The 19,989-nt window shown below is 49.5% G+C and overlaps 1 protein-coding gene across 1 annotated transcript; it reads right to left on the bottom strand.

Moving 5' to 3' along the window:
- Positions 1–1,193: 1,193 nt before the first annotated feature.
- On the bottom strand, positions 1,194–16,607 carry CFAP100 (cilia and flagella associated protein 100). Its single transcript, XM_075287842.1, has 16 exons — positions 16,593–16,607; positions 12,753–12,870; positions 12,559–12,648; positions 12,377–12,483; positions 7,372–7,555; positions 7,089–7,156; positions 6,658–6,821; positions 6,368–6,448; positions 5,962–6,173; positions 4,863–4,965; positions 4,626–4,692; positions 3,522–3,673; positions 3,238–3,373; positions 1,897–2,099; positions 1,691–1,784; positions 1,194–1,364 (listed from the first exon to the last, which is right to left on the bottom strand). Exons 2-16 carry the CDS (start codon positions 12,811–12,813, stop codon positions 1,254–1,256), a joined length of 1,833 nt encoding a protein of 610 aa, XP_075143943.1. The 5' UTR covers positions 12,814–12,870; positions 16,593–16,607; the 3' UTR covers positions 1,194–1,253.
- Between the last annotated feature and the right edge of the window lie 3,382 nt (positions 16,608–19,989).

Genomic DNA, 19,989 nt, shown 5'->3' with positions numbered 1-19,989 from the left:
GTCCTTGGATGGCGTGTTTCTATATCGGCACAATCAAAGGGGTTTTCTTAGGAAAGCTTGACAGTAACTTGTTGGGGTCTCATTCCCGGCACCCCTTACTTTTTGTGACCTCATCATGATCACCGGACCTTCTGTACTGCCTGTGACATGATCTGTGAATAGCTGTCTCATTAGCACAATGGCACATAGACACTATATCATGTACAAGCAGTATTGTGCCTGGTGGTAAGCAATGTAAGCTCACAAGTGCTGCAGCCATGCACACAGGTGGTCGCAGGAACTGCAAGAAAGCAGACCCCAACCATTGTGATCTTGGACTGGTTAATATTCAGATCCTGGGAATCCCCTTTAAACTATGAAACATAACTCTTGCAGTATTGCATCTCATGACTTGTGTGACTACTGCGGGCAACTTTGGAAAGTACTGAGCTACATAGCATGGGATCCAAACTAGAGCCTGGCAGCAGCACTGTGTTCTTTCCACTGCACACTCAGCTTGCCGTGCGCTGCCCACATGAATCATGCGGACAGGACAGTAGATTGTGAACTACTTTCCTGTCCGCATGTTCTGTGCGGAGATCTGGTGGCAAGCACATGGACCCCATTATAGTCTATGGGGATTCGTGTGTTTTTACTGCACAGCGCTTGCAATTGCGTTTGGTGCTCCGTTCAGGGGGCTCCCCATGCGGACTCCCCCAAACAGAATACACAAACAGATGGGTTAGACTCAAAAAGGATGCGATAATAGGTTTTTAGCAGAATGAACAAGCGAGTTATCCCTTTTGCTTTGCAGCACTGAATATTGTACTGGATTGGATTTGTGATGCCTTTTGCAATCTGTATTGCAATGTACAGGGTCCCCCATACACATGCATGCTTGGCTTGGTCAGCTGTATGTGTTTCCCTGGAAAGACTGGTATAGAAGGGTCTGGAAGAAGCTTCTCCTGATATCTGGGATCGCCCCCACATACATGAGATAGACAGCACAGCCTTGTTATGGTCACTTTCTGTATTCAATCCCTAAGTGATGTAACCAAGTATTACCCCAAACCCGTCCAGTCCGCTCTACAAGTGAGTGATCGCTGTAATGTGACATCATGGTGGACACTTCATTGTATTTGCAATAGATAGAAATCTATAATAATTCAGTACCAAGGCGACTGCTCCAGAGTGAAGGAGGCGGCAGAGCCCTGATATAAACCACAATTACATTACAGCAAATCTAATAAATCCATCATACAGCCGCTATAGTCCTAGCTGAAAAAATATATGGCCTCCTCCTTCTCCTTGTCTGCATCCGGGTCTTTCTCAATTTTGGGTTTCATCGCTGGCGGGTCGGAGCGGGTCATCAATTTCCTGCCGGTCTACAAAGGAAAAAGCGGTCAGTGCTGCTTCACCGTATAGTAATGCATCGGGGGGATTCTCAACAGGTTTAAGGTTCACCTGAAGCATAAAGGTGACCTTATAGGTGGCAGAAAAGGTTGTGACTACTATTAAAGGGGCTTTGTGTGATACATGGCTATGTGATCAGTGGGGGTCCTACACCCAGGACCACCACCCATCATCTCGTGCAATGCTGCGGCCTCTCCACTAATGCTGCAGATAAGAACGGTTTAGGTCCCTGATATTTTGTTAGGTCAGGTCATTACACCCAGGGCTGGGATGGAATTTGTGGTGAATGTAATCTTACTGTTTTCTTGGGGTCGGCCTGTGCTCTCTCTAAGGCGCGGCGCAGTCTCTCCTCCTGGTGCAGCTTTTGCTGTTTAATTTTCTCGTCTCTTAACCTGAAATAAGAAAGAAACAAATCGTCTCCAGCTCCGCTGTCATCATGTCCTAACCTGGTCATATTTCCAAGAGTGTGGTGAACCCAAAGCAAGCACCGAGACCTCACCGCACCTCAGCCGCCGCTCCTTCTCCTTTGCTTTTTCAGCAATCTCAAGCCTTTCTTTAGGGATGGCCTCAATGTTGTCCAGGAGCTCCTCCACCTGCTGCTCCATCATGGTCAACATCTGCAAGGCGTTAAGATTTGCTCGGTTTTCTTTTATACAGGCTTGGTATACTTCACCCACCTTCTTAGTGAGAGAGGTCAACATCTTCTCCTGCAAAGTCAAAAGATCCGTCAGGTATTGTATGAGTATATGTCCCCACTGACCCGGAATGTCCCACAAATCATCTACGTGGTGAACTATTATATACTGACCGAGAAGGAATGGGATTGTGGAGAACTGGTGCATACTATATACATATAATTATCACTGTGTATACATTATATTACTCATCCTGTATTATACTCCAGATCTGCGCTCACTATTCTGCTGGTACAGTCACTGTGTACATACATTACATTACTTATCCTGTATTATACTCCAGAGCTGCGCTCACTATTCTGCTGGTACAGTCACTGTGTACATACATTACATTACTTATCCTGTATTATACTCCAGAGCTGCGCTCACTATTCTGCTGGTGCAGTCACTGTGTACATACATTACATTACTTATCCTGTATTATACTCCAGAGCTGCGCTCACTATTCTGCTGGTGCAGTCACTGTGTACATACATTACATTACTTATCCTGTATTATACTCCAGAGCTGCGCTCACTATTCTGCCGCTGCAGTCACTGTGTACATACATTACATTACTCATCCTGTATTATACCCCAGAGCTGCGCTCACTATTCTGCCGGTGCAGTCACTGTGTACATACATTACATTACTCATCCTGTATTATACTCCAGAGCTGCGCTCACTATTCTGCCGGTGCAGTCACTGTGTACATACATTACATTACTTATCCTGTATTATATCCCAGAGCTGCGCTCACTATTCTGCCGGTGCAGTCACTGTGTACATACATTACATTACTTATCCTGTATTATACCCCAGAGCTGCGCTCACTATTCTGCCGGTGCAGTCACTGTGTACATACATTACATTACTTATCCTGTATTATACCCCAGAGCTGCGCTCACTATTCTGCCGGTACAGTCACTGTGTACATACATTACATTACTTATCCTGTATTATACCCCAGAGCTGCGCTCACTATTCTGCTGGTACAGTCACTGTGTACATACATTACATTACTTATCCTGTATTATACCCCAGAGCTGCGCTCACTATTCTGCTGGTACAGTCACTGTGTACATACATTACATTACTTATCCTGTATTATACTCCAGAGCTGCGCTCACTATTCTGTACACACCTATGTCTGGCTCAGCTCTTCTCTCACCTGCTCTTCAAAACTGTATTGTCCAAATGCGAATACCCGACACTTCATTTCCAGGTCTGCGGCTCGCTCCTCCTCCCGCGCTATTGCTCCCTGCAGATGAGTGATTTGCGCCTTCAGCTGTTGGGTCTCATTTTCCCTATAGAAGGTAAATAGTGTGTCTGACTACACGGTGTCTTGTCTAGAGTCTGTAACCATGGAGACACATGCCTGTATAGGAGCTGCATACACACAATGGTAGAGTAGTAAAAGCTCGGCTGTCCGTCGCTCTCATGTATCAGACTCACATCTTCCCCTCTGTCATGGTGATGTTCTGTTTGATCTCCTCTAAGGCCTCTTCTGTTTCCTGCGAGTTCTGGATCAGTGACAGGTTCCGCTCCTCCATCTCAGAGAAGATGTTTAGTAGCTGTTGTGGATCAGTGAAGTACAGCTCCGACTCCTGCAGGAAGAAGATCAAGCAAATCCGCCATGTCATAGAATCCTGACCAATACAGGCAGGAGGAGGAGGAGGAGGAAGATGACAACCACCATCATCCCACTGAGGCAGCAAAGACTAGCCAGGAGCCCCGAGAGGTGAGTAACAACTGTGCACCAGCTGTGAGTTTATCCCTTCACTACCCTAGACCACCCGGGATGCCGATATTAATCCCTTTACTGCCCTAGACCACCAGGGATACTATTATTAATCCCTTCACTACCCTAGACCACCAGGGATACTATTATTAATCCCTTCACTACCCTAGACCACCAGGGATGCCGATATTAATCCCTTCACTACCCTAGACCACCAGGGATGCCGATATTAATCCCTTCACTACCCTAGACCACCCGGGATGCCGATATTAATCCCTTTACTGCCCTAGACCATCAGGGATGCCGATATTAATCCCTTCACTACCCTAGACCACCCGGGATGCCGATATTAATCCCTTTACTGCCCTAGACCACCAGGGATGCCGATATTAATCCCTTCACTACCCTAGACCACCCGGGATGCCGATATTAATCCCTGTACTGCCCTAGACCACCCGGGACACTATTAATAATCCCTGTACTGTCCTAGACCACCAGGGATACTATTATTAATCCTTTCCCTACTCTACAACACTAGGACTGCTGTTATACATCCTTTTCCTGCCTTAGGCCCCTGGGGATGCCAGTATTAACCCTTTCACTACCCTAGCCCACCAGGGCAATGGCCCCTTTTATCTTTATCCCTATAGAACACTTGAGATATTATCACGAACCCCAAAACTAGTCTACCCCCCCTCAATCCCCATGAATATTCAGCAGACACAGCCTATTAGTAAAGATTCAGAGGGCATAGTCCTAAAAAGTGACTGTCCAAACCCGAGACCCCCTTTACGTTTTTTCCATAAGACTTTCCTCACCTCTTCACTGTCCGACGACACCGGGTTCTCAGAACTATTCTCCTCTTCTTGGACTGTCGCACTGTTCCTGTAAAGATGACACACAGATCACTGTGACCCAAGAAGAGAGCAGATGTCACCCCCCCCCCCCTCTCTCCCCCAAGTCCCTTTGAGACCACTATCAATGTATGGATACACAGCATACACCCCCTTCAGGCCAGTGACAGTAAGTGCAACCTCACCCGCCATTTTACTTACGCTTTTTTAGAGGCCACGGTCTTGAGGCTGGATCTGGACGGCTGGCGGGTGTCACGAGTGGAGTCACGGCTAGCCAGGGGGCCCGAGGATCGAGACTCAGGTTCTAGATAAGAAGGGAGACGTGAATTGTACTTGTTCATTTTTGGAAATTAACTTCTGCTACTTTCTCTGTCGTGTTCACAGCAACATTTCTGGATGAAAGACATGCCCTAATTATAGACCACACCCCGGGATGGCGGTATTTATCCCCTTTTACTGCCCTGGACCCCCAGGGTGGCGGTATTCATCCCCTTTTACTGCCCTGGACCCCCGGAGTGGCGGTATTCATCCCCTTTTACTGCCCTGGACCCCCGGAGTGGCGGTATTTATCCCCTTTTACTGCCCTGGACCCCCGGGGTGGCGGTATTTATCCCCTTTTACTGCCCTGGACCCCCGGGGTGGCGGTATTTATCCCCTTTTACTGCCCTGGACCCCCGGGGTGGCGGTATTTATCCCCCTTTACTGCCCTGGATCCCCGGGATGGAGGTATTTATCCCCTTCTACTGCCCTGGATCCCCGGGATGGCGGTATTTATCCCCCTTTACTGCCCTGGACCCCCGGGGTGGCGGTATTTATCCCCTTTTACTGTCCTGGATCCCCGGGATGGCGGTATTTATCCCCTTCTACTGCCCTGGACCCCCGGGGTGGTGGAATTTATCCCCTTTTACTACCCTGGACCCCCGGGGTGGCGGTATTTATCCCCTTTTACTGCCCTGGATCCCCGGGATGGCGGTATTTATCCCCTTCTACTGCCCTGGACCCCCGGGGTGGTGGAATTTATCCCCTTTTACTACCCTGGACCCCCGGGGTGGCGGTATTTATCTCCTTCTACTGCCCTGGACCCCCAGGGTGGCGGTATTTATCCCCTTTTACTGCCCTGGACCCCCGGGGTGGCGGTATTTATCCCCTTTTACTGCCCTGGACCCCCGAGGATGCTGCGTTTATTCCTCATACTGTATTCCTGGCCCCAGCCTGCACGTTTGCTTATTACTAGAGCCTATATACTGTATATATACTGGTCAGTGCAGCAGTCGCAGGGCCGCTCTATGTCTGCACTTACTCTTCCCGGCCACCGGTGATGCGGACACCTTGTGAGACACGGAGCCTCTCTTCTCCTTCTCCCGGCTGATGGGCGGCAGGTGTATCTTGCTCTCCCGCTCCTTCGCCTTCTTCTTCAGCCTCTCCTCCTGCCATTCCTTGGGAGACAATCTGAACAGAAACTCCTTGTACATGAGATATTCCCGAAGAATCTCCTCCGACTTTGCAATGTCACTGGAGAGGATGGGAAGGAAAGTAAACGGTTAAAGTAAAACATGGCTGCCTAATCCAATACAGTGCCACAGGTGTCCTCAGGTTGTGAGTGGTACTGCACATTTGCCACATTCACTTCAATGGTGCTGAGCTGCAGTACCAGACACAACCCATGGACGGAGGTGGCGCTGTTCCTGCCAGAACATCTTTCTTACCTCTTAATGTTCATCATTTGCCCGCTCAGACTCTTCATCTCGGCTGCTCGCTCCAGTTTCAGTTTGGTTTCTTTGTCGGCCCTAAATGTAAATCCCGATACATGAGACTGGTTTGTCGCCCCCTGCTGGGTAATACTGTGCGTGACACATGCCGCTGCAGTATAATAATCCATCCAAACCCTGCACTCTCTGTATATAGTGATGTAACCTCATGCTCTGCAGCGGTTGGGAAACTACAACTCCCAGCATGCTCTGACGCCCCCAAGCGTGACCCCCGCACCGGTCCTTACTGTTTCATGGCCTCCACCGAGTTCCTGTCATTCTCCTTAAGGAACTCATCGAATCTGATGGCGTCCTGCTCCAGAAACTGCTCGGCTTTCTCCAGCTTCAGCTCCTCGGCGGCCGCCATCGTCTCCAGCTTCTGGATCTCGTCTCGCTTCACTTGGAGGCCGTACTAGGAAGAAGAAACGGCACCAGATCAATGCGGGGAATTACTATGGGATGTCAGACTCGCGACATAGCAATGGCTCCATGTTAATACTCAGAGATCAAGAGATCAGCGCCCCCCCAGGTGAAGGGAAGTATGACATTGTGACTATACACGGCCATCCATGGCAGTGCTTAGAAACAATCGTGGTGGGCCGCGGCTTTTCATGGGTTTGTTGATGGTCCTATGTAATGTACACGTGATCCCCGCGGTCACGGCCACGCTACGACTAACCTCCAGGCGGAACATCTCTCTCTTCTTGTTGATGTAGTCGTTCAGATTCTCCCGCTGGATGTTTCTGTCTGGATAAGAATATTCTGCGTTACATTTATTACATAGCGCTAACAATGACGTGTCCTCGTATCTACCGCGTGCACGGAAAGCGGAGGTGCAACATACAGCGGACCCTAAGAGGGGGCTCAGGACACACCAAAATATTTCACCCCCCCAGACCCGCCCACTATAAAGGGGAGGAGCCGTGTCAGAGGGTTCGGCCATTTTTGCTCCTTAAAATCACCTCTTGTAACTGCAAGCTTCCATGATGGGTTTTCGTGCAGAGCCAGAGCCTTGTCCACCTCCCCCCCGGACTCCTCCATCTCCTCAGCTTCAATCTCTTTCCTCAGCCGCCCCATCTCTGCATTTCTCCTCGTATTGTAAGTCGTCTTCTGGTGAACCTTCAGGTGTTTGTTCCGCTCCTTATCCTGCATAGAAACGAAAATGATACAAAGTGATGTCACAGTACAGAGATAATACACACAGTGATGTCACAGTACAGAGATAATACACACAGTGATGTCACAGTACAGGGATAATACACACAGTGATGTCACAGTACAGGGATAATACACACAGTGATGTCACAGTACAGGGATAATACACACAGTGATGTCACAGTACAGGGATAATACACACAGTGATGTCACAGTACAGGGATAATACACACAGTGATGTCACAGTACAGAGATAATACACACAGTGATGTCACAGTACAGGATAATACACACAGTGATGTCACAGTACAGGATAATACACACAGTGATGTCACAGTACAGGATAATACACACAGTGATGTCACAGTACAGAGATAATACACAGTGATGTCACAGTACAGAGATAATACACACAGTGATGTCACAGTACAGGATAATACACACCGTGATGTCACAGTACAGGATCATACACACAGTGATGTCACAGTACAGGGATAATACACCCAGTGATGTCACAGTACAGGATAATACACACAGTGATGTCACAGTACAGGATAATACACACAGTGATGTCACAGTACAGAGATAATACACACAGTGATGTCACAGTACAGGATAATACACACAGTGATGTCACAGTACAGAGATAATACACACAGTGATGTCACAGTACAGGATAATACACACAGTGATGTCACAGTACAGGATAATACACACAGTGATGTCACAGTACAGGATAATACACACAGTGATGTCACAGTACAGGATAATACACACAGTGATGTCACAGTACAGAGATAATACACACAGTGATGTCACAGTACAGGGATAATACACAGTGATGTCACAGTACAGGATAATACACACAGTGATGTCACAGTACAGAGATAATACACACAGTGATGTCACAGTACAGGATAATACACACAGTGATGTCACAGTACAGGATAATACACACAGTGATGTCACAGTACAGGATAATACACACAGTGATGTCACAGTACAGGATAATACACACAGTGATGTCACAGTACAGGGATAATACACACAGTGATGTCACAGTACAGGATCATACACACAGTGATGTCACAGTACAGGGATAATACACACAGTGATGTCACAGTACAGGATAATACACACAGTGATGTCACAGTACAGAGATAATACACACAGTGATGTCACAGTACAGGATAATACACACAGTGATGTCACAGTACAGGATAATACACACAGTGATGTCACAGTACAGAGATAATACACACAGTGATGTCACAGTACAGGGATAATACACACAGTGATGTCACAGTACAGAGATAATACATACAGTGATGTCACAGTACAGAGATAATACACACAGTGATGTCACAGTACAGGATAATACACACAGTGATGTCACAGTACAGGATAATACACACAGTGATGTCACAGTACAGAGATAATACACACAGTGATGTCACAGTACAGGATAATACACACAGTGATGTCACAGTACAGAGATAATACACACAGTGATGTCACAGTACAGGATAATACACACAGTGATGTCACAGTACAGGATAATACACACAGTGATGTCACAGTACAGGATAATACACACAGTGATGTCACAGTACAGGATAATACACACAGTGATGTCACAGTACAGAGATAATACACACAGTGATGTCACAGTACAGGGATAATACACAGTGATGTCACAGTACAGAGATAATACACACAGTGATGTCACAGTACAGGATAATACACACAGTGATGTCACAGTACAGGATAATACACACAGTGATGTCACAGTACAGGATAATACACACAGTGATGTCACAGTACAGAGATAATACACACAGTGATGTCACAGTACAGGATAATACACACAGTGATGTCACAGTACAGGATAATACACACAGTGATGTCACAGTACAGGATAATACACACAGTGATGTCACAGTACAGGATAATACACACAGTGATGTCACAGTACAGGATAATACACACAGTGATGTCACAGTACAGGGATAATACACACAGTGATGTCACAGTACAGAGATAATACACACAGTGATGTCACAGTACAGGGATAATACACACAGTGATGTCACAGTACAGAGATAATACACACAGTGATGTCACAGTACAGGGATAATACACACAGTGATGTCACAGTACAGAGATAATACACACAGTGATGTCACAGTACAGGGATAATACACACAGTGATGTCACAGTACAGAGATAATACACACAGTGATGTCACAATACAGAGATAATACACACAGTGATGTCACAGTACAGGATAATACACACAGTGATGTCACAGTACAGAGATAATACACACAGTGATGTCACAGTACAGAGATAATACACACAGTGATGTCACAGTACAGGATAATACACACAGTGATGTCACAGTACAGGATAATACACACAGTGATGTCACAGTACAGAGATAATACACACAGTGATGTCACAGTACAGGATAATACACACAGTGATGTCACAGTACAGGGATAATACACACAGTGATGTCACAGTACAGGATAATACACACAGTGATGTCACAGTACAGAGATAATACACACAGTGATGTCACAGTACAGGATAATACACACAGTGATGTCACAGTACAGGATAATACACACAGTGATGTCACAGTACAGGATAATACACACAGTGATGTCACAGTACAGGGATAATACACACAGTGATGTCACAGTACAGAGATAATACACACAGTGATGTCACAGTACAGGATAATACACACAGTGATGTCACAGTACAGGATAATACACACAGTGATGTCACAGTACAGAGATAATACACACAGTGATGTCACAGTACAGGATAATACACACAGTGATGTCACAGTACAGAGATAATACACACAGTGATGTCACAGTACAGGATAATACACACAGTGATGTCACAGTACAGGATAATACACACAGTGATGTCACAGTACAGGATAATACACACAGTGATGTCACAGTACAGGATAATACACACAGTGATGTCACAGTACAGAGATAATACACACAGTGATGTCACAGTACAGAGATAATACACACAATGATGTCACAGTACAGGATAATACACACAGTGATGTCACAGTACAGGATAATACACACAGTGATGTCACAGTACAGGGATAATACACACAGTGATGTCACAGTACAGAGATAATACACACAGTGATGTCACAGTACAGGGATAATACACACAGTGATGTCACAGTACAGAGATAATACACACAGTGATGTCACAGTACAGGGATAATACACACAGTGATGTCACAGTACAGAGATAATACACACAGTGATGTCACAGTACAGGGATAATACACACAGTGATGTCACAGTACAGAGATAATACACACAGTGATGTCACAGTACAGAGATAATACACACAGTGATGTCACAGTACAGGATAATACACACAGTGATGTCACAGTACAGGATAATACACACAGTGATGTCACAGTACAGGATAATACACACAGTGATGTCACAGTACAGGGATAATACACACAGTGATGTCACAGTGCAGGATAATACACACAGTGATGTCACAGTACAGAGATAATACACACAGTGATGTCACAGTACAGGGATAATACACACAGTGATGTCACAGTACAGGATAATACACACAGTGATGTCACAGTACAGGATAATACACACAGTGATGTCACAGTACAGGATAATACACACAGTGATGTCACAGTACAGAGATAATACACACAGTGATGTCACAGTACAGGATAATACACACAGTGATGTCACAGTACAGAGATAATACACACAGTGATGTCACAGTACAGGATAATACACACAGTGATGTCACAGTACAGGATAATACACACAGTGATGTCACAGTACAGAGATAATACACACAGTGATGTCACAGTACAGGATAATACACACAGTGATGTCACAGTACAGAGATAATACACACAGTGATGTCACAGTACAGGATAATACACACAGTGATGTCACAGTACAGGATAATACACACAGTGATGTCACAGTACAGGATAATACACACAGTGATGTCACAGTACAGGATAATACACACAGTGATGTCACAGTACAGGATAATACACACAGTGATGTCACAGTACAGGATAATACACACAGTGATGTCACAGTACAGGATAATACACACAGTGATGTCACAGTACAGGATAATACACACAGTGATGTCACAGTACAGAGATAATACACACAGTGATGTCACAGTACAGGATAATACACACAGTGATGTCACAGTACAGGGATAATACACACAGTGATGTCACAGTACAGGATAATACACACAGTGATGTCACAGTACAGGATAATACACACAGTGATGTCACAGTACAGGATAATACACACAGTGATGTCACAGTACAGGATAATACACACAGTGATGTCACAGTACAGGATAATACACACAGTGATGTCACAGTACAGGGATAATACACACAGTGATGTCACAGTACAGGATAATACACACAGTGATGTCACAGTACAGGATAATACACACAGTGATGTCACAGTACAGGATAATACACACAGTGATGTCACAGTACAGGATAATACACACAGTGATGTCACAGTACAGGGATAATACACACAGTGATGTCACAGTACAGGATAATACACACAGTGATGTCACAGTACAGGATAATACACACAGTGATGTCACAGTACAGGATAATACACACAGTGATGTCACAGTACAGAGATAATACACACAGTGATGTCACAGTACAGGATAATACATAGTATATACTGTATATACATCTCTAGATCTTTATGTTGTGTCTTTAGAACTTACCATTTGCTTTTTCTCCTTTTCTTGATCTCTTATCTGGAAGACGTCTACATCGGGCGGGATCTGGAAGGGATTGGCCGCCTCCTCCTTCTTCTTCTTCCTCTCATGGGCTGTGGTGCAGAGAATGGTGTTATACGGCCGGCAGACATGACACACTATATCCCACCCACCTGCAGCCACATTACCTGAGACCACAGACTTTGTGTCTGTCCATGACTTGGCCGAGCTGAGGACGGACCTTGGGGCAGAGTGATGAGACCCCGTCCGGAGCCCCCCTGTAGGCACATAGATACAGTTCAGTGACAGGCCCCTTGTGTGACATCACTGCGCCCCTGACTGGCGGCAGCCGGTATCACCGCTCTGTTGTTTCACTACTTACTGGATCCGCTCGCTGAGCTTTCCCGTGACACAACGGAGCGTTCTAAGGTCATGGACGACATTGTGCGCTGTATAGATGGAACTGGTGGTGGGACGGCGATGGGTCTCTGGTCAACCGGCTGTGGCAAAAAGAGAAGAGGGGGGAGGGGAGGAGAGATAACAGGGAACTTTATGGCATATCCATAGGACACATAGGTCTCATCTGTAGTGGCTGCTCTCTATCGGGCCGGCAGATGTTCCCCTACAGTGGGCACCGCCATCGCCATCACTAAGGGGAGAATAAAACCTTCAACCAGTCGCTGACCATTAAATAACTTTGTAGGACGTACCTGGATGATATTGTGCAGGGTCAGGGGTGTATATGGGGGGCTGACAGGGTCAGGGGTGTATATGGGGGGCTGACAGGGTCAGGGTTGTATATGGGGGGCTGACAGGGTCAGGGGTGTATATGGGGGGCTGACAGGGTCAGGGGTGTATATGGGGGGCTGACAGGGTCAGGGGTGTATATGGGGGGCTGACAGGGTCAGGGGTGTATGTGGGGGGCTGACAGGGTCAGGGGTGTATGTGGGGGGCTGACAGGGTCAGGGGTGTATATGGGGGGCTGACAGGGTCAGAGGTGTATATGGGGGGCTGACAGGGTCAGGGTTGTATATGGGGGGCTGACAGGGTCAGGGGTGTATGTGGGGGGCTGACAGGGTCAGGGGTGTATGTGGGGGGCTGACAGGGTCAGGGGTGTATATGGGGGGCTGACAGGGTCAGGGGTGTATATGGGGGGCTGACAGGGTCAGGGGTGTATATGGGGGGCTGACAGGGTCAGGGGTGTATGTGGCGGGCTGACAGGGTCAGGGGTGTATATGGGGGGCTGACAGGGTCAGGGTTGTATATGGGGGGCTGACAGGGTCAGGGGTGTATATGGGGGGCTGACAGGGGCAGGGGTGTATATGGGGGGCTGACAGGGTCAGGGGTGTATATGGGGGGCTGACAGGGTCAGGGGTGTATGTGGGGGGCTGACAGGGTCAGGGGTGTATGTGGGGGGCTGACAGGGTCAGGGGTGTATGTGGGGGGCTGACAGGGTCAGGGGTGTATGTGGGGGGCTGACAGGGTCAGGGGTGTATGTGGGGGGCTGACAGGGTCAGGGGTGTATGTGGGGGGCTGACAGGGTCAGGGTTGTATATGGGGGGCTGACAGGGTCAGGGGTGTATATGGGGGGCTGACAGGGTCAGGGTTGTATATGGGGGGCTGACAGGGTCAGAGTTGTATATGGGGGGCTGACAGGGTCAGGGTTGTATGTGGCGGGCTGACAGGGTCAGGGGTGTATGTGGCGGGCTGACAGGGTCAGGGTTGTATATGGGGGGCTGACAGGGTCAGGGGTGTATATGGGGGGCTGACAGGGTCAGGGTTGTATATGGGGGGCTGACAGGGTCAGGGTTGTATATGGGGGGCTGACAGGGTCAGGGGTGTATATGGGGGGCTGACAGGGTCAGGGGTGTATATGGGGGGCTGACAGGGTCAGGGTTGTATATGGGGGGCTGACAGGGTCAGGGTTGTATATGGGGGGCTGACAGGGTCAGGGTTGTATATGGGGGGCTGACAGGGTCAGGGGTGTATATGGGGGGCTGACAGGGTCAGGGTTGTATATGGGGGGCTGACAGGGTCAGGGTTGTATATGGGGGGCTGACAGGGTCAGGGTTGTATATGGGGGGCTGACAGGGTCAGGGTTATGGGGGGCTGACAGGGTCAGGGGTGTATATGGGGGGCTGACAGGGTCAGGGGTGTATATGGGGGGCTGACATGGTCAGGGGTGTATATGGCGGGCTGACAGGGTCAGGGGTGTATATGGGGGGCTGACAGGGTCAGGGGTGTATATGGGGGGCTGACAGGGTCAGGGTTGTATATGGGGGGCTGACAGGGTCAGGGGTGTATATGGGGGGCTGACAGGGTCAGGGTTGTATATGGGGGGCTGACAGGGTCAGGGTTGTATATTGGGGGCTGACAGGGTCAGGGTTATGGGGGGCTGACAGGGTCAGGGGTGTATATGGGGGGCTGACAGGGTCAGGGGTGTATATGGGGGGCTGACAGGGTCAGGGTTGTATATGGGGGGCTGACAGGGTCAGGGTTATGGGGGGCTGACAGGGTCAGGGGTGTATATGGGGGGCTGACAGGGTCAGGGGTGTATGTGGGGGGCTGACAGGGTCAGGGGTGTATGTGGGGGGCTGACAGGGTCAGGGGTGTATATGGGGGGCTGACAGGGTCAGGGTTGTATATGGTGGGGCTGACAGGGTCAGGGGTGTATGTGGGGGGCTGACAGGGTCAGGGGTGTATATGGGGGGCTGACAGGGTCAGGGGTGTATATGGGGGGCTGACAGGGTCAGGGGTGTATATGGGGGGCTGACAGGGTCAGGGTTGTATATGGGGGGCTGACAGGGTCAGGGTTGTATATGGGGGGCTGACAGGGTCAGGGGTGTATATGGGGGGCTGACAGGGTCAGGGGTGTATATGGGGGGCTGACAGGGTCAGGGGTGTATATGGGGGGCTGACAGGGTCAGGGTTGTATATGGGGGGCTGACAGGGTCAGGGTTGTATATGGGGGGCTGACAGGGTCAGGGGTGTATATGGGGGGCTGACAGGGTCAGGGGTGTATATGGGGGGCTGACAGGGTCAGGGGTGTATATGGGGGGCTGACAGGGTCAGGGGTGTATATGGGGGGCTGACAGGGTCAGGGGTGTATATGGGGGGCTGACAGGGTCAGGGGTGTATATGGGGGGCTGACAGGGTCAGGGTTGTATATGGGGGGCTGACAGGGTCAGGGGTGTATATGGGGGGCTGACAGGGTCAGGGGTGTATATGGGGGGCTGACAGGGTCAGGGTTGTATATGGGGGGCTGACAGGGTCAGGGGTGTATATGGGGGGCTGACAGGGTCAGGGGTGTATATGGGGGGCTGACAGGGTCAGGGGTGTATATGGGGGGCTGACAGGGTCAGGGTTGTATATGGGGGGCTGACAGGGTCAGGGGTGTATATGGGGGGCTGACAGGGTCAGGGGTGTATGTGGGGGGCTGACAGGGTCAGGGTTATGGGGGGCTGACAGGGTCAGGGGTGTATATGGGGGGCTGACAGGGTCAGGGGTGTATATGGGGGGCTGACAGGGTCAGGGGTGTATATGGGGGGCTGACAGGGTCAGGGGTGTATATGGGGGGCTGACAGGGTCAGGGTTGTATATGGGGGGCTGACAGGGTCAGGGGTGTATATGGGGGGCTGACAGGGTCAGGGGTGTATGTGGGGGGCTGACAGGGTCAGGGTTATGGGGGGCTGACAGGGTCAGGGGTGTATATGGGGGGCTGACAGGGTCAGGGTTTTATATGGGGGGCTGACAGGGTCAGGGTTATGGGGGGCTGACAGGGTCAGGGGTGTATATGGGGGGCTGACAGGGTCAGGGTTTTATATGGGGGGCTGACAGGGTCAGGGTTTTATATGGGGGGCTGACAGGGTCAGGGGTGTATATGGGGGGCTGACAGGGTCAGGGGTGTATGTGGGGGGCTGACAGGGTCAGGGTTATGGGGGGCTGACAGGGTCAGGGGTGTATGTGGCGGGCTGACAGGGTCAGAGTTGGTTACCGCCATCCCTGATCGCTGTGTACACTACCCCAATGGTCACTGTGTATATATTGGAGCTGCCATCACGTGATTATTTCTGCAGACATCCTGGGACTTGTAGTTCTACAATAAGACATTACCCAGGGCAGAATCACACCGACATCCGACACCCCCTCCACCCCTGTCTGTCCATATCCGGGCAACAAAAAACACATGAACATGAGAAATAGAAAGTGTCCCTCCACTTACCGCATATACAGCAGCGGCAGCAATCCGCCCAGTGTGTACAGTGTAGGTGATCGCCATAGCAACGTGACGTGTCACACAACGCGGCCCGTTCTCTGCAGTTCTATCGGTGACCAGCAGAGGGAGCAGTGTAATAATGAAGACTGTCCAGCAGAGGGAGCAGTGTAATAATGAAGACTGTCCAGCAGAGGGAGCAGTGTAATAATAAAGACTGTCCAGCAGAGGGAGCAGTGTAATAATAAAGATTGTCCAGCAGAGGGAGCAGTGTAATAATGAAGACTGTCCAGCAGAGGGAGCAGTGTAATAATGAAGACTGTCCAGCAGAGGGAGCAGTGTAATAATGAAGACTGTCCAGCAGAGGGAGCAGTGTAATAATGAAGACTGTCCAGCAGAGGGAGCAGTGTAATAATGAAGACTGTCCAGCAGAGGGAGTAGTGTAATAATAAAGATTGTCCAGCAGAGGGAGCAGTGTAATAATGAAGACTGTCCAGCAGAGGGAGCAGTGTAATAATGAAGACTGTCCAGCAGAGGGAGCAGTGTAATAATGAAGACTGTCCAGCAGAGGGAGCAGTGTAATAATGAAGACTGTCCAGCAGAGGGAGCAGTGTAATAATGAAGACTGTCCAGCAGAGGGAGCAGTGTAATAATGAAGACTGTCCAGCAGAGGGAGCAGTGTAATAATGAAGACTGTCCAGCAGAGGAAGCAGTGTAATAATGAAGATTGTCCAGCAGATGGAGCAGTTAATGCTAAATATTGTATAGCGGGGATCAGTGTAGTAATACAGGTTGTCCTGCAGGGGTCGCAGGATTTATATTGGAAGAAATACAAAGCGATTATTCTGAAATTTATTATTGAAAAAAACCTCCAAAAATCCCAAAAGATCTTCTCAGTGATCTAACTTGTTATAAGTGATGGCCACTGATGGGCGTTCAATCACATATAATCGGCATTCAATCCAGTGACTCCTTCCATTTCTTATGTGTCAGTCTTTATTGCAGTTATTGCATTATGTTCACATAACAGGAGGTGCTGCTGTAGCTCCTGTCCAGTCATAGTTAATGTCATTGTGTTCTCTGAGTATCTGCCATGTGTGGGGTCTCCGGAATATTCTGCTGGGCCTTCTCCATCATCATGTGACCTGTTGGCGGTGTTGGGGGGTTACATTGCGTCCCCTTAGACTTTAGATAATCTCATCTTCTTTTTTATTTCCCCGATCTTCTATAAACTTCTGCAGATATTTGTGTTATTGTCTCAATGTGTCCAACACAGACTAGAAAGTCACTACAAATCATCTTCATTACATTAGTCAACGTGCTTTGTTTACAGCTTTGTGCAGATCTATGTGTCTCCATGGTAACAGACGACAAACAATCCCTGTGTAGTCCGAGCCTGGGGCAGATGAAGGAGAGGACGGCATGACACTGGGGGCAGAGATGGAGGGACATGAATATGGGGGCAGAGATGGAGGGGACATGACACTGGGGGCAGAGATGGAGGGACATGAATATGGGGGCAGAGATGGAGGGGACATGACACTGGGGGCAGAGATGGAGGGACATGAATATGGGGGCAGAGATGGAGGGGACATGACACTGGGGGCAGAGATGGAGGGACATGAATATGGGGGCAGAGATGGAGGGGACATGACACTGGGGGCAGAGATGGAGGGACATGAATATGGGGCAGAGATGGAGGGGACACGACACTGGGGGCAGAGATGGAGGGGACATGAATCTGGGGGGCAGAGAGGGGGGGCATGAATCTGGGGGGAAGAGATGGAGGGGACATGAATATGGGGGCAGAGATGGAGGGGACATGAATCTGGGGGCAGAGATGGAGGGACATGACACTGGGGGCAGAGATGGGGGACATGAATCTGGGGACAGAGATGGGGGACATGAATCTGGGGGCAGAGATGGGGGACATGAATCTGGGGACAGAGATGGGGGACATGAATCTGGGGGCAGAGATGGAGGGACATGACACTGGGGGCAGAGATGGAGGGGACATGAATCTGGGGACAGAGATGGGGGACATGAATCTGGGGACAGAGATGGGGGACATGAATCTGGGGGCAGAGATGGGGGACATGAATCTGGGGGCAGAGATGGAGGGACATGAAATGGGGGGCAGAGATGGGGGACATGAATATGGGGGCAGAGATGGAGGGGACATGAATATGGGGCAGAGATGGAGGGGACATGAATCTGGGGGGCAGAGATGGAGGGGACATGAAACTGGGGGCAGAGATGGAGAGGACATGAATCTGGGGGCAGAGATGGAGGGGACATGAATATGGGGGCAGAGATGGAGGGGACATGAATATGGGGGCAGAGATGGAGGGGACATGAATCTGGGGACAGAGATGGGGGACATGAATCTGGGGGCAGAGATGGAGGGACATGAAATGGGGGGCAGAGATGGGGGACATGAATATGGGGGCAGAGATGTGGGGACATGAATCTGGGGGCAGAGATGGGGGACATGAATATGGGGGCAGAGATGGAGGGGACATGAATCTGGGGGCAGAGATGGAGGGGGGACATGAATCTGGGGGCAGAGATGGAGGGGACATGAATATGGGGGCAGAGATGGAGGGGACATGAATCTGGGGGGCAGAGATGGAGGGGACATGAAACTGGGGGCAGAGATGGAGAGGACATGAATCTGGGGGCAGAGATGGAGGGGATATGAATATGGGGGCAGAGATGGAGGGGACATGAATATGGGGTCAGAGATGGAGGGGACATGAATCTGGGGGGCAGAGAGGGGGGGCATGAATCTGGGGGGCAGAGATGGAGGGGACATGAATATGGGGGCAGAGATGGAGGGGACATGAAACTGGGGGCAGAGATGGAGGGGACATGAATATGGGGGCAGAGATGGAGGGGACATGAATATGGGGGCAGAGATGGAGGGGACATGAATCTGGGGGGCAGAGAGGGGGGGCATGAATCTGGGGGGCAGAGATGGAGGGGACATAAATATGGGGGCAGAGATGGAGGGGACATGAATCTGGGGACAGAGATGGAGGGACATGAATCTGGGGACAGAGATGGAGGGACATGAAACTGGGGGCAGAGATGGAGGGACATGAAATTGGGGGCAGAGATGGGGGACATGAATCTGGGGGCAGAGATGGAGGGGGGACATGAATAGGGGGCAGAGAGGGGGGACATGAATCTGGGGGGCAGAGATGGAGGGGACATGAATATGGGGGCAGAGATGGAGGGGACATGAATCTGGGGGGCAGAGATGGAGGGGACATGAAACTGGGGGCAGAGATGGAGGGGACACGCGCGCCACACATTTTGTCCCTCTTTCGGTTCTTCAAAAGTTGGGAGGTATGGTATCACACAGGATAGGATTAGATACACAGCTCAGCATACAGTATCACAC

This window comes from Leptodactylus fuscus, chromosome 9 (assembly GCF_031893055.1).
Source record: "Leptodactylus fuscus isolate aLepFus1 chromosome 9, aLepFus1.hap2, whole genome shotgun sequence".
Lineage (NCBI taxonomy): Eukaryota > Metazoa > Chordata > Amphibia > Anura > Leptodactylidae > Leptodactylus > Leptodactylus fuscus.
This window is presented reverse-complemented; position numbering and strand designations above follow the sequence as displayed.